The 15,643-nt window shown below is 38.6% G+C and overlaps 1 protein-coding gene across 4 annotated transcripts in view; it reads right to left on the bottom strand.

The window, feature by feature from the left end:
• The window catches only part of SATB1 (SATB homeobox 1), a 75,966-nt gene that overhangs the window by 24,551 nt on the left and 35,772 nt on the right, over window positions 1–15,643 (bottom strand). For all 4 annotated transcript variants that reach the window (XR_003253972.1, XM_026068608.1, XM_026068610.1 and 1 more), the window contains 2 exons: window positions 10,991–11,203; window positions 2,323–2,478 (listed from right to left, as the gene is read on the bottom strand). Coding sequence is in view for 3 of the 4 variants with exons in the window: in XM_026068608.1 (XP_025924393.1) it covers window positions 2,323–2,478; window positions 10,991–11,203 (369 nt within the window). In the remaining variant the exon portion in view is untranslated. The remainder of the gene's footprint in view (window positions 1–2,322; window positions 2,479–10,990; window positions 11,204–15,643) is intronic.

Genomic DNA, 15,643 nt, shown 5'->3' with positions numbered 1-15,643 from the left:
AACCTTTAAGACAAGTCTATTTTTTGGGGTGTGAGAAAGATCTTTTCCCTAAGGAATAGTTCTCCTTTGCACTGTAGGCAAGCTCCAATGTAGAATTTTTTACCTGACAGCTATTGCCTGTAGCATACGTGGCTTGCTACAAATTTAAAAAAATTACTGACTGGCTGATTAGCAGTCAAATGGTTAGAGAAAACCAAACACATTCAGTTTACCTCTGGGGTTATTTCTGTGAAGCAGATTTCTACTACGGCTAACTACAGACTGTTACTCTATCCTTGGGAAGGTGTCAGTCTTGAAAACTTGCTTAATACATAAATTAACATTACATTGCTTAAATCCAGGAGAAAAGTAACATCTGAAGATAAGGGCTTAATCTCCACAATGAACATGAAGAGAACTGGGTGGGTTTTTTTGTTTGTTTTGTATACTCATAACATAGTTTGTACAAGATTCTGAATTTTATACCAATACTCATACAAAAAAAAGAAAAAGGCACTTCATCCTCCAGAAGAATTCGTGCCTTGCGTTGATTACCTGTACCTTTTAAAATCTGCATTGGAAGAGCTGTCCTGCCTAAAAATTTTAAGACTGTATACTTCAATAAATACATTATCACACAAAAAAAATCAGATCAAAATCGTATGGGCTGATAGTTCAGATTCATACCTTAACTCTGCCGAGAATCACAAAGAAAAGGGGAAGGTGTAGAAAACAGACAATTCTCTAACTCCTAATCTTGACATGTAAATAAAGACATCTGAGGAGCACACAGGTTGGAAGATGCTGTAACATTCTATCATAATTAGAAACATTTCAAGAGCCCTGTAATTTCCAATCAAAATTACAGTAATTTCCGATATACAAGCCATGATTCATGACAGAATTTTTACATTCCACGGGAGATTATAGTGGCCTGATGTATGACACACTGCATACAGCACTAACATAAACAATTCAGTTTAATGTTTAAACAGCACTTGGTGTTTAGAATCCCACAATAAAAGAAACATATTATTGTAGAAATTATCACTTTGACAATGATTGAAGGGTAGGCAGGCATGTGGCCTATAAAGCTATAATTTTTACAGTCCACAGCTTGAGTTTAATCATTTTGATATAACATTTCCAAAATATCCCTTTAAATGTTCCTTACAGCATATAACTTAAGAGACAACATCCTTTCTGTACAATGAAATGGAGTAAACTCCAAAATATGAACACCATAGAAGTCAAAAGTGAAATAATAGTAAAAAGAAAAAGGCCCAGAAATACTGAAGGCCCAAGAAACATTAGGCTAACTGATCATTATCAGCTTTCACTGGAAGATGCTATATTTTGCTATGAAGCGGTTTTAGAAAAGTAAAGGAAAAAATGAGTGAGTGGACGTAACATTTAATCTAACATGAAAATTTAACACTGTAGTCATTGGTGCCTTTAACATTTCTTTCAAGTTTTGATATAACCATGGGTCTAGTCTTTCCCATTTTTCCGATATGTTTTTCCTTTACTTGCTTGAGTACATTCTCACTCAGGTCATGGTTTTACACACTCTGCCAAACTTTCTTAGAAGACATGTAACTTAGGATAATCATGCCCAACAAGAGAATACCTTGCTTGTTGATCTCCCTCTCCAGCCACAAAACTTGACAGAAATATGTCATTTGAATAAAACAGAGTAGGGTATCACATGACAAAGGCTTAAAACTGAATATGCAATGTATATGTGTGCACATGCACAGGTAACCACGCAGTCATTGTAGTCCCTCAAGATCATACACATTTTCTCAGGTTTCACTTAGATGACTGTAATTTGTTTTCTTGACTCAGATATCTGCCCCACCACCAGTACAAATCCTCAAGAGTGGGCCCGTTTCACCAAGCTTCATTTCTAACTAACTGTTTTCACAAAAACCAACTCCCCAGCATTCCTGGTTATAGGTGCATGCAATTGCAAAACACCACAGCCTCGAGATTAATTCTGCGGCAATATATACAGCTCACACACAGCTTTTTCCTTATTCATGCCAACTATGAATTTATGAAACTGATGCTTTCTGAGCTGCGCAAGACCTGCAAGCATACAACGAACATATCTCTCTGATGGGGAAGAGGGAAGACCATATCTCAGGAAGCTACTTCTCAACTCGGTCCAGTGAATGGCAACCATACGTTATCTTTGGACTCAACAAGGAGCTCTAAGTTGTGGTCCTGTGCTGTCGTGCTAACCCAGCCAGTCATTACAGTTCACACAGAAGTAGATCAAAAACAGATGGGAAAGAAAGCATGCGTGACAATGAAGCTGCCGCGCCTGGGAAACTTTACCTGGCTTTTGGTTGCTGCAACCTTTGCAAACAGTGCTTGAGACACTTTAGCTCTCTTCATTTCCTGCTGAATCTCATCATAAATGGAAGCATTAATGTTCATGGAATTATTTTCTGTTTTTCCATTCCTCTCTGTAGCAATAGTAGCTGTTTTGACCTAGAAAATATATTTTATGAGACATTTTTTATTATGAAAAAGTTATTTTTCTCTCTTTCCCTCCCCCCAGTAGTCACCCTTTCCATTTTATCCCTTTTATTCAAACCTCTTCAGATATTCTTTCAGCATTTCAGAAATTTAACATTATAAGTTATCCACAGTTCAGACAAATGGGAAACAAGAAAATTCAGCATATTGTAACAGGTGAATGCAGCTGAAATATGAGTCATTGTTAGCTGACCACTGTGAATTTCAATGTCATAAAACAAGTTAGGTGGAAACCTGTCAAACAGCCTTGTGGAGACTTGTGAACCTTACATGATTCCTCTGCCCACACAAATTAAGTAAGAATTGTAACTACAGCATAAAATAATCTCAAATGAAATAAAAGCACAGGTACATCTTGATTCATGCCTTATGCCCAGTGCACTCAAATGCATGACAGTGTAGAAAAGTTGTCGCTTTGGGTTTAACCTTCTCTTTAACTATTGGGTTATCAGTTCAGTTTTTAAGCTACTTAAAAAAGCAACAATTTAGACTAATGCATATTTAAATATACTCATTCACAAAAACAAGATAGGGCTTTCTTAAAACTATTAAGTCTTGCATTTTGCTTACATACATCAAATCTATTTTTTTCATATTTATTCTTCTTGCAGTCCTGGTTAAAAACAAAACAAAACAAAACATGAAAACATGACAAAATGATTACTCCACCACTACTTTTATTTTTGCTGCACCTGCAGTGCTGAGGAAAACCAGAAAAATAGATCAGTGGTGACATGATGCACAGGAGAATATCACCTTTCCTTCATCGGAAAGCTTCTGGAAGCTGATGGAAGCGATGTTTCAACACCAAGAAGCATCTTACCAAGGTTATCATGCAGTTTCTGCAGCACCATTTGAGAGGGACAAAAAATCAGCAGGTACTCTGAGAATTTTCCCCAAATATCCCTACAATATTCTCCATAGTTAAGGATATCATTTTTCTTTAGCAGCTAGGCAGGCAATTCTTGCCTGACAGCAGTGGACCTAGAGATGAAGGGGAAGACTGGATTTCTGACAGGAATCCACAAGGTGATGATGCAAAATCCAGCTTTTTGATTTTGTTTCAAACCTACTGATTCATACTGAAATTGTTGAGAGCTGAATTAATTTAGCCATTTAGAAGTTAGATGTGTAGTCTAAGTTATTCAGGCTACCTCTAAAATTAATGGACAGAGATAGGCACTTCCAGAGGGTGATTCAGCCTACTCTCAGGGATGTGTCCAAAACCACAGTTTCACTATCAGTTTAATCCAATGCAAGTCAGCACCTTCCTGTGCTTTGAAACCCCTCAGGGTTCAAAGGGAAACGATGACAACATGATAATTCATCTTTTAATCTCACTCTGCATGAGCTTTCATATGTCACGGGATCTCATGTGTGAGAGTCAAAGGGTTTGGGTGAGAGACATAGGCAAACCATCAGCCCATTTTTTCCTCGAAATGTCATACTCAATTCATGGTAAGTACCCTCCATAGTACCTTTAAGATAAAATAATCTAGTCCAGAATCTGTGAGTGCATGCCACTTTTGCTGAGCCCAATTTGTCTATCAGGTGTTACAGGAGCAATGCTGATACAAGCCCATCAGCTGCAAATGGAAAAACCTCTGCAAGAATAAAGCATATGTACATGCTCCCACCTGCCTCCTACTGGTAGGTGTTAGGACTTTCTAGTGTCCAAAAAAAGGACTACTAAATGACACAAGAAATGGAGAAAAATGCCAGGATGTTATATGCAGTGTATCATGTGATTTGTCTTCATTCAAAAACAATTTGTAGCTTGTGGCAATGACCTGAAGAGTGAGGCCTTTGTACAGTCGGACATTTTACATAGGATACTACAGTAGGTAATGGCGAAGCCTAGACCAATGGAAACATTTGAGATGCCTGCCAGTGGGCAGCATGAGGAGCAGCACCATGAACCTCCATTCTTCAGGTGGGAAATGCAGGGGGGGGAAATACATAGCTTGTTTTGAGCAAATTAGCCTTGGGCAGCAAGAGCAGGTGCATCTCCTGAATACCAAACAGCACAACCATTTGCAAATTACAAATAAGTGGCAATTTTATAACCTTTAAATGAAAAGGACCCACTGGAAGAAAACTGACAACCAATGGCAATGTTTATATACTCCAGTATACTGTAACATACTACTGGAGACAGCTTTCACTGCTTGTGTGAAAAAACTAGGCTAAGCTAAATTAGAAAATTAAAAAGTGATGGCTTTGTGGTCAATGCGTCCTCTTGGACCACAGGTTTAAACTCTGTCAGAGTTAATTCAGTCCTTCCAAAAGAAGTACTTGTAGTCAATCTTTGAAGGTCCTTAGGAGCAGAAAAGAGGATGAAGGTACTCTGCTAGAACATGCAATTCCATAGTATCTTTTGGGAAAGAAATGCTTTGGTCTTGTGATCCTGATCAAAATGTCTCTTCTTCCATAAGCATGCTGCCTTTTTGATTGCTACCCAGCTTCAAAAAAACAGCTCTGTGTTGTAGCAATACTTCACAGACTACTTAACTGAATTGTGGAGTGAACACCCAGGTCATCAAAACACAAGTCTTGCACACAGTGTTGGCTACATAATTTAAATTGTACATCTTTGTCCACACTTGTCAATGCACAATTTAATACAGATATGCACTTAACTCAGGGGGACTACTGAAAATCCCCATTCTGGTACGCAAATCTCATCTATCTTTCTGCAGGTAAAACACAAAGCTCAACTTTGCAGTATCTGCTGTGTCACTAAGTTAAAAGAAAGGCTCCTATTGCCTTCTGTTGATATTGAATAGGGAACTGAACAACAAAAGACACTAATAACTGCATCAAAATACCAAACTAGCCCAAAGAGCTTCAGGAGAGTGAAATTCTTGAAGTTATAAAATGATTGGCTTGGGGACTATCAAGAGTTGTTGTTCACGGCCACTCCCTCTCCCTCTCCAATTTACATAGTAGGCCAAGCATAAAAATTCTTCCCCAGCCTCTTAACAATTTCTTTCTAAAGATCAGGTATAGACTGTGGCTGGACTAGATGGACCATTGGTCTGCTCTGGTCTGATGAATACCATGTAATAATGCTAATTAACCTCTTGGAGAATATCTGTACAAAAGACTGTTTCATAATTTGTACATAGCAAGCATCTATTCTGTTGTGCTGAACTTAGAATTGGGTTCAAGATACAGGCTGTTTGAATCTGGGTTGAAAAAACACCCTCCTCCTCAAAAAAAGCCTGCAAAAACAAAACAACCCCCCCCCCCCCCAATGCAGCTTAGGGACTTGGGAGGAGGTGGAAAAGGGATTCATTTTGGAAAGAAAAACACAACAAAACATAATCTCTCATCCCATCCGCACTTAAACACAACCTCTCACCCCACCCACACTTATACCTACATTTTCTGTTTCAAAAAGAAACTATAGATCAGCTAAATTGTGAAAGTAACCAAATCTTGCTAATATTAAACTGAATAAGGGAGCAGTACTTTACAAACTTATCACACTGAGAATTAGAAACTTGTTTGGCCCTCCTCCTATCACAACCAATTTAGTCATTTAAAAATACTTGGAAAAAAAACCTAACACACCCATTCCTTCCTGGCCTGCCCAGATCCATATTTTACTATCAAATAAGATTGATCACAGTAGTGAGAACTTCTGGATTCATTCAGTTTTCCTCAACAAAGGACAGGTTGTTGTTGAACCAATCTGAACAAGTTTTCACAATTATGGAAGCTCACTTTTTCCTCATCGAAACTGAAACAAAAAAAATCTCTTATAACACATTCTCCTAAGTACTGTTTTAGCTTGGGAACAAAAATCTTCTTTAATCCTGGTTTAGCTTTTAATATTACATCGTACATTAAAATTCATAAAGTAGTTCATTCCAGGCAAAACAAACTACTTTTCAGTTCTGCTCTGCAAATAGCACAGGAGTTACAATAAATGCTGTTGCTTTCAGAACAGCTTTTATCAGGACAAGGTTTACTACTCCATTATTACAGTGGCGCCTGGAAGTGCAGTTATAGTTAAGTGTCAGTAGTTCCATTAACTCTTCTCCATGGTGGTTTTTGCAGGGGGAGAGGGTTGCATTTAATATTTTGTTCATTTTGAGTTTCATTAAAACGTAATTTGGCACAAAGACTATCAACCTAAATCTCAAATTGTTGAGAGATTTAGAAATACAAATTTTGATGGTGGCTAAGTATGACTTGTGCATATGTTTGAACTCCAGGACTCCACAGTGAAGTTTAGTGGGAGCTGGAGTTATACAGTTCCCTGAATTGGAGATTCACGTCTTAACAACTAGCAAGACAGTGTCCTCCTCAAGACCAGTCTTTCAAGAGTGACATTATATTTCTGGGACCCAAGCTGAAACTGCTTTAGCATGAATGAACTGTATTTTATCTGCAGCCAGAGGCAGGCCAGGATTATATTCTTGAAAATGAAGGTTTTCTTAAACTGAGTATGCAGAAAAATGACTCAGGCAAGATTTGTGGATACTTCTTAAAACACTGTCTTGTTAAGATTATATTCTGCCCTTGACTTATATGTACTCTGTTTTTACATAGGATGATAATGACCCCAAAGAGTTAGCAGGAATTTTCTTTGGGGAGTAGAGGTGGGGGAGGGAATTCTTCTCCAGCTCTGCCAAAATGGAGATTATTTTCTCTTCTGAAAAGGAACCACTCATAACTGCAGAAAGGCTAACAAGCTTTAACCCAAACATTCTGAAAAAGAAAATCTGTAACTCGCTTGCCTGCCCCGTTCTCCCCTCCAGATCTCCTACAGAGGGACCCCTCTTTCCCCCAAGACATTCAACAGGCCCTGATCGGATGGTGAGTCCATCCCTGGTGGGCACCACGCAAGCCCTGAACATGGCTCGACACTAAATGGTCCCTAAAGTATCCCCACCCTCTCTCATTCCCATAAGACATACACTAGTCTTGTCCCTTGAGCTTGACTTAGGAATACCCAGGAAGGACTTTTGTGGTAAGCTAAAGGTGTTGAATAAAAAAAATAATAATAAAAAAAAACAGGAATAAGAGAAATAGAACAAGAAAAGAATTTTTTTTCTTCCTTCTAGGTTGGAGGAGTTGAACTGTGTCTCCATGCAGTACCTAGCTGCTGGAGTTGCTAATATTTACAAATTCCACTACCCCAGGAAAAAGTTTAACATAGAACTTCTATCACAGGAAAGTGGCAAAATGAACAACATTAAGGGAAAATTCTTGTGCTGCTGTCTCCTTGCGGTCAGATCGCCAGCATGGAAGATAGCAGAAGATTTCTACAGCTTGACCTTCTTGGGAGCCATACACATATCCTGATAGCTCAGGCATTAGAGACTAATGATTTCAATTAAAAAAAAAAAGAAAAGAAAGATTGCTTTTTTGTTTAAGTTAGGGAGAACGGGAGAAGTATGGGGGACAAAGGGCTTCTTAAAGGATTTCAAAAAAGAACTGGAAACAGTCCAGACACATTAGCTCAAGTAGGAACTAGTAAGAATGCTGTAAAAATGAGATAAATTCAACACAGTTCCTTCTAACTCAGGCACCAGGGTTTAGGCTTGGTAAGTTCCTACTATCCTATCAGACCTCCAAGGTCACGCTTTCTGTTTTTGCATTTAAGTATGCATAATTCACACAGAACAAGCCCAGCTGCTAAATGGTTAAGTCTGCTCTACTGTCTGGCCACCAGTTGGCAACACAAAAATGCAAAATAGATCCTTTTCAGGATGTTTATTTTCACATCCTTCCGAAACTGATAACTTGCAATTGCAAAATAAACCTTCATGTGTGGCATATTAGCTCCCATTTTTCAAGGTTTCATAGTTTAATTGTTTCAAATGTTACACTGGTCTAAAGATTTAATATTAAATATGTTGGCTCTTGCATAAATTCTGTTGTCAGGATAAATGGTCTGTTTTGTCTTTCAATAGTTATCCAAAAAGCTCACAGCTAAGCTAGAAAAACATTATGCTGTATTCCTGTATAGTGAACTTTAAATAATTTCTTAGAATAAATTCTATAGTTGTAAGGATGCTAATAGTTTTATTTCCTTAGTATAGTTCCTTAGCATTCAATAAAATGTGCACATTTTTTGGGGGGGGAGGGGTATCAGAGTTAATAATTTTGCAGTAGTATGACTATAAATTATTTCTGCTATGATTTGTAAAATTGTATTTGCTAGGGCAATTACTAGAATAATTTAATTATTATTTCTAGCGTTAAGTATTGTACTTATGTTACTAACATGGATATTTTCATTTTGAAAATTAGGACTCAGAACACTTAGTAGCAGGTGGTAAGTGCTACATGTGCTTATAGGTGGATGATTCTGGCAACACGTGAAAAGGTCACGCAGGATCCCAACTCAGAGGTTTCTACAYCCTGGTCTGCACAAATCCATCCACTAGGTAAAGTACATATGTTTTGTAGCATGACAGAGAACAATATAACAACTAGAAAAATCATTTTGTTCTATACAGCTCATGTATTAGTCTATAAGGTTTCAGTTTTAATCTGTTTTCCTGTTAAAAACAATCAAAACAAAATTGTATGCTTTTTCCACTTTGAACTGTCTCTTTTTATGTTATTAGGTTAACTGTACTCCTGATTCCCCCTAAAAAATCAAAAGGTAAATATATACAAGAACGCGGCAGAGAGATCTTACCCTTCCCCAAATCTGGACTACAGTATGTATTTGTCAGTAAAAAACTAAGTTTCACTTCCTTTCTGGCTGCAAGGGATTTATACAGTTTAAGGTGTGAACTGAAACCAATTCAAGGACTACCCCGACTCGACATTCTTCTGGAAGGTCCTGTAATTAACTTTGTTCTTTAGCTGTGAAATTGCCCAAGACCACTTGAGACAGAGTGAGACATTACCCTGGCAGAGAGAGATAAGTTAAGAACTAAGGGTTAGCCTTTGCTCTGAATTACCTGGACTGTGGGAGCACAGACAGACATTAAACCAAACTCGTATGTTATTTTAAAGAGAGTTATCTGTATTTAACTATTTCTCACTAAAGCAGTACTATGTAAATAGACTCTCATCCTTTATCTTGAATACTATCTATAGTGGATTTCCCAGACTAAACTCAGTTAATGATAACAAAACTAGACAATTAGCACAGTCTGTTCCTTCTGTAAAAAATTTTCCTCTTCTCATGAAAAGTACTAGAGTAGGTCAGAAGTGATCTTCTGTCCTCCCTTTTCCTACATTTTTGTTATTTATTACTCTTAGTGTGGTCTTTAGCATCCATTAGCTGCAGAAAATTTAGAAAAATTATCTGTGGGAATTTATAGCATTCAGAATGAGTACAGAATATAGTCATAGGCACATGCTTGAGCCTGGCTAGTCAAAGACTGCTCTGTACTTATATCATCACAAAATTCCCACAATCCCAAAGCCTTGCTTTTTTCTTTTCTTTTTTTGCATAGTTAATCTGGATTGGGTATACAGCATGCTTCCCACACATCTGTGTATCAGTTTGTTTTGTCCTTGCAAAGCTACAACCTCGAGCCACAGCAATGCAGGTTATTTCAGGAAAGGTATACCGTTTTTTGTAGTGTTTCATTCACAACAGCATTTCTTCTTTGTGGAAATCCTATGTGTTCCTATGACTAACACTCGTATTTTTCATGCACCCTGAACTGGCATAAATTTTAGYGTTTCCTTGACAGATACAAGGACTACAACATTGAGTTTCTGGATCTCAGTCTGTCAAACTTTCTCATTTTTGGAGCATTAAACAAATAGACCCACTAGATTTTACGGAAATCAATAGGAGCTTCATTTGAATGAGGGCTGAATTAAGATTTAATGAACATATCCCAGTCTTCCAGAGTGATGGATACAGCAAGACTGTTATACTCCAGCAGAGTCACTGAATGGATGCCATTTGGACATACAGGCATAAATTAGAAGAGCGTTGCAAGTTGTCAATGGCTTGACTTAGTGAAGGAAAGCCCAACATTTTGGGAGGGAGTGTTCTCTCCTCTATCCCTTTAGTTTTACCTGTTTGTTTTCTGGAAGATAATTTTAAAGGCAATGTGATGTACTAAGTGATACTTCTACTTTCATTCCCACTCAGTTCAGTTATCCAAATCCTTTAAATTCCCTATTTAAAATTGTAACATAAAAACAACACCTAAGAATTATAAGAAAAAAGGGAGCTAAAAGCCAGGATGTTCCAGGACCAAATCAAGCTCAGACTGTGTATGCACCATAATGTATAGAATTTATCTTAAAACTAGAGAATATATAGTAATAAGCTACTACTATCATCCAAGGCATTTCCTAAATTTAATTTGTGATATGTGCTGAAAATAATGATTCAACTAGCATTAAAAAAATGTAGTAGCATTAGTAAGCTTTTTTCTTTTCTTTTTTTTTTTTTTTAAAAAAGGTACCACCCAGCAGGACACTGAGAAAGCAGAACGAGCACATCTAAAAGACATAGAGAGCGGTTTACTTGTGGAGGACGGCTAGGCGGTGTGCTTATGAGAGGTGCTGGGCCCATGGCAGAGGCTGCGTTCAAGCTCCTTTCCCTTTCATCCTGGTAAATTCGATCTCGTTCGGCTTCTGGCAGCTGCAAGAAGTTCTGCATAGCCCGAAGGTTTACCAGTAAGGACTGCGAGGCAGTCTTGGGATCCTCTTCCTTTCGGAGGATTTCTGAGAGCAAGCCCTGTAGGGAGGGGGAGGAAAAAAAGGCTGGATAGTTAGCCTAGGTGAGCTTTTGTAAAAATGCGCTCTGCAAAGCCACTGCTAATCATTCCTTTTTATTCTTTCCACTAGGTTTAGAACGAGAACAGCCAAATGTACTATTCACTCCACATAGGAATATATTAATGACAATTTAGGTAGCAGAGAAGAGTGCCTCAATTGTACTCTTAATTTTATTAAGCATCTGTTTTACATAGAACGTAAACTGTATCTGCCTAATTGGTTTCCTTTCTTTTACCAGCTTAACTTGCCATAAAATCTTTCACAGTCACCAGACAATCAGAAGAAGTTAGGAGTAAATGAAATTCACCTATTTTAGAGAACACTAGCTTGTTCTCATGCTTCCTAGACAAAAACCATAGTAAACTTATAGAAATGGCTTTCCACATTTCCAGCAACTTAAACAGCACCTTGGAAAGAAGTGGTATTTCAGAATTAATCTGAGACAATAAACACATGACGTTCCTAGAGTACTGCTTCACTGACTCAGGTCCTTATTTGTTATATGTCAATACCTTGTTTTGAGAGGGGAATATGATCGTTAACAAGACCAAACGGACATATCAGTTTAACAACAGGTGACAAAATTCGCTGTTGGCAACTGATGTTGAACTCAAAATCCAGCAAACCCATCCAGAGACCTGTCGGAAAGGGGGCAGGTAGGAAATATTTTTTGATTCAAAGATGCCAGGTACGTCGTGATGTCCATTAACAGGCACTTAAAATACTACATGGGGTTTTGACTGTGAAGAGAGGCAAGTGGTTGCGGGCTGACAATACTTTCTACAAGGGAGCAGCTGGCTGACGAGGGCGAATTTGGGAACTTATCCCTGGTTTCAGGGAGCCTATTTGGGAAGGGACGCGGGTCCCAATTCCTCATTCCATTTACTGCTGCCGTCCTTTGACAACTTTCAGAGTCCAGCAAAGATACTTTAAAGTGAGTATTGGAAATGAAAGAAAAACAGCAAACAGGGCATACGTAGCAGTGAGCCAGAAATAGCCAGCTGCAGACGGCAGCAGGCTTATACAGACCACACCAGGTTTCCTGCGTAATCATTTGATCTTGACTCTCAGCAACGGAGCAGGTCTGGTGATCTGGGACACCTAATTACTCTAAGAGATGAAACATTTATGAACCTATGAGTGCAACGAGAGCTTTAATGTCAACAGGTTCTTGAAATCTCTCCCCCCCCCCCACCAAATTCTCCTTTTAAATATGTCAGAACTACAAAATGCTCTACTGTCTTGAAGTGACAAGGTAGGGATAAGAAAACTAACTTTTGCAAGAGCAAACATGAACTTCTTTTAAAAATAAATGCTGTTGTCATGATGGGACAAGGAGATGTTTGCTCTGAGAGGCTTTTATGGCTAGCATAGAGTGAACAGGGATATTGTTTTGAAGTAGCACAACCCAGTGCTTTTTTCTTGAAGAGTTACATTTAATTTCCTTATCAAGGGGTGTAGGGGGGAGGAGAAGGCGGCAATAAAAATGCTAAAACTGAGAGGCAATCCTGATTAAGACATCCATTCATAACGGGGTGCTACAGAAACCTACTGCGCAAGCATCCACTCCCTGTCACCTCTGTAGTGATGTCTGACATTAGCAGGACCTAAAGAAGTTGTCACCTCTCCTAAAGGTCCTTTCATACCTGGCAAAAGCCCCTTATAAACATCCTAGGAGGAGAGCTGGAGAGCGAGTGCCCCTCCAGTGAAGCCCCAGCTTTCTGCACTTGCAGGAGGGAAAGGGGAAGCAAAACACAAACCCGCTTTCCAGTGCTGAGCCTGAAACATAATTTGGAGGAGGACTGAAAAAATAAAATCCTGGCGGATACTTTCTTACCACTATTCTTCATCCCTCCTCTTTTCTGGTGTCCAGATAGAAACTATTCAGAAGGTAAATATGGGAGTTACAGAAAAAAGTGGCATTTGTGTGGATCATAATTTTTAAAAATTTTCATAGTGATTAGTCCCAACAACAAACTTACTCATTAACAAATACGGAAGTTATTATATATGAGTTTGTTATACTTCTAAGTACTCAAGGCCACTGCTTTTAGTGTTTGTCAGTGGTAAGGTTATACTACCCATCCTCCCAGGAGTGTCAAAAATGATTTAGCGCCACTGGAGACAAGGCAAAGATGCCTGCAGAACACAGGATGTATGACTGAGGTGTAAACACATGTGATTTCTGACCGCTACTCTGCTGAAAACAACTGCAACAGGATTAATAATAATAATAATAATAATAAAAAAAAACTCAAGTGGACTGATCACTGGCAGGAGAGGAGACTCATTACTAACAACCCACTGTCAACAGCAGAAAATATCCTTGAAAAATAGTCTAGCCCCTACTAAAAATATTGACTGGTAAAAGCCTTTCCCACATAGCGGGCAGCTTAAACAAGTAGAAAAGGCTGTTTTTCTTGTATAACTTTTCCCCTCAGTGAAATAAATACACAAAGAAAATAGATGGTTGTATTTTTGTTGTGTTTGCCAATATAAGCATTTCTGCAGGACAATTCTTGGTGATTAGRAATGCCATAAAGTAACCAGGTCCCTCTCCTCCCCCATCACTGCCATGACTTCCAGCATGAGCTGGAAGCACAGCAGAGGATGCAGATGTAGAGAGAAGAGGGAGGCAGGAATGGTGGGAGAAGGCAAGAAAGAGATGTTTACTTCTAGGAGCTTTGAACCTAAAGGTCAGAATACATGTGTGAATAACACATGAAAACAGGCGCTGTGCGAGGTGTGGGGGAAGTCATACACTGCAGTTTCTCTGCATCAAACACTACTTCAATGCTAGTGCTTCAATCTTTTGAGCACTAAAATTCAGCTAAAGATCATATGACAAGACATAAACAGGAAAATCCTAGAAGGAATGCTTCAGCCTTTGCATCCTTTCTCATACTGACAGGCAGAGATTTACTATTTATTTTACCAGGCTTGAACTGATTTGCCAAGATATATCTCTTGGTGTGATCTCCTGATACTGTACTTCAGGTTGCCCAAAAGCTAAATGCCATTTTGCATAGAGATCATAAAAACTGCCAGACACAGACTCCCCCTCACTCTTCTTTCCTTTTACTATTCTCACACTGGAAATGTATGTTCTTAAGATGTTACCAAATCTCACTGGGAAAAAAAAAAGTTTACATGTCATCACAAGTATAATTCATTACTAATTGCACAAAAATGTTCAATAAATATTATCAGTGCTTTCAAAAGCTAATTATGAATTCTTTAAAACTGGAGATAAACAAAAATGCCTGCCAATACTGAACAAAAACACTGCCTGTCTGGCCCCCACTTTGTCTCCTCTTTGAACATAATCACTGATTCAAATAGATTTTATCAGCCTCATAGAACTTCAAAGCTCCCAGAAGAAAAATGCAATTTGCCAAAACCTCCCCAAAATATGCAGAGCATCCCTGAATACTATCTGTCTCCATTGCAGTGTGCTTAAGTCACATGTCCAGGTGGAAGATTATTTGCAAGCTCCACCCACAAGCCTGGATCCCTGCCAAGTAAGTTATAAGCAGACACGTTTATCTATGTCACTTAGTAGCAAGAGGAGAGCTGTCATGATATGTAATAGCACCTTTTTACCTTTTATTCAATTGTGATATGGATAGCGTGCTTTTTCTTAAATTACACTACGAAGAATTATATGAATACAGTGGCAATTTCTGTTATACTTAAGCAGGCAAATTTCTCTCTACCACATAATTTACAGAACTCAAATTCAATAAAACATTACATGATGGTCCATTACTGTTATCAATTTTGAATAATCCATCTTCATTTTTCATTTTACTGGAAAATAAAGTGTGCCAAAGACAAAATGGAAGGAAAAAAAAGTGCCTGAGAAGGTGGTTGGTGTAAACTTGGATTTTGTTTTAAAATTACAGAGAGCAGTGTTCTCCCTCGAAATAGCAATTGCCCAGACTTAGTATGAGCATTGTCCTAAATACCCGGAAGTTTTCACATAGGAAAAAAGGCACTATATATGAAGGAAATGCAGTGCATTCCGGTAACTAATTTTTTGAACAAGAAAGCATGGGGGTGAAATAGAAAGGAGGGGGAGAGAAAGGTATCTGGCAGAAACACTGAGAAGTATTCTAAAACCTTGAGATGAAAAACTGTTGCTTCTGGGAAGAAGAAAAATGATAATAGTCAGACACGGCAAAAGCAGCAAAACCAGCAAAAACGGCATAAGCACCCCCCTCTTTCTGCGACGCTGGAGAGGAGAGGTCATCTCCGTACTGCAAAACCCGAGCTCATGCTGCAAACGTGGTGGTTGAAAGTGTGCACCAACACAGACACAGGTGACTCAGGTTACGGCTCCAGCCACAACCGTGACTAACTGCTCCCTGCCCGCACCCTGCATCTATGTCACTATGCT

This window comes from Apteryx rowi, unplaced genomic scaffold (genome assembly GCF_003343035.1).
Source record: "Apteryx rowi isolate R43461 unplaced genomic scaffold, aptRow1 scaffold_277, whole genome shotgun sequence".
Lineage (NCBI taxonomy): Eukaryota > Metazoa > Chordata > Aves > Apterygiformes > Apterygidae > Apteryx > Apteryx rowi.
Note: the sequence above shows the minus strand (reverse complement) of the source record. Positions and strands in the feature narration are given on the sequence as shown.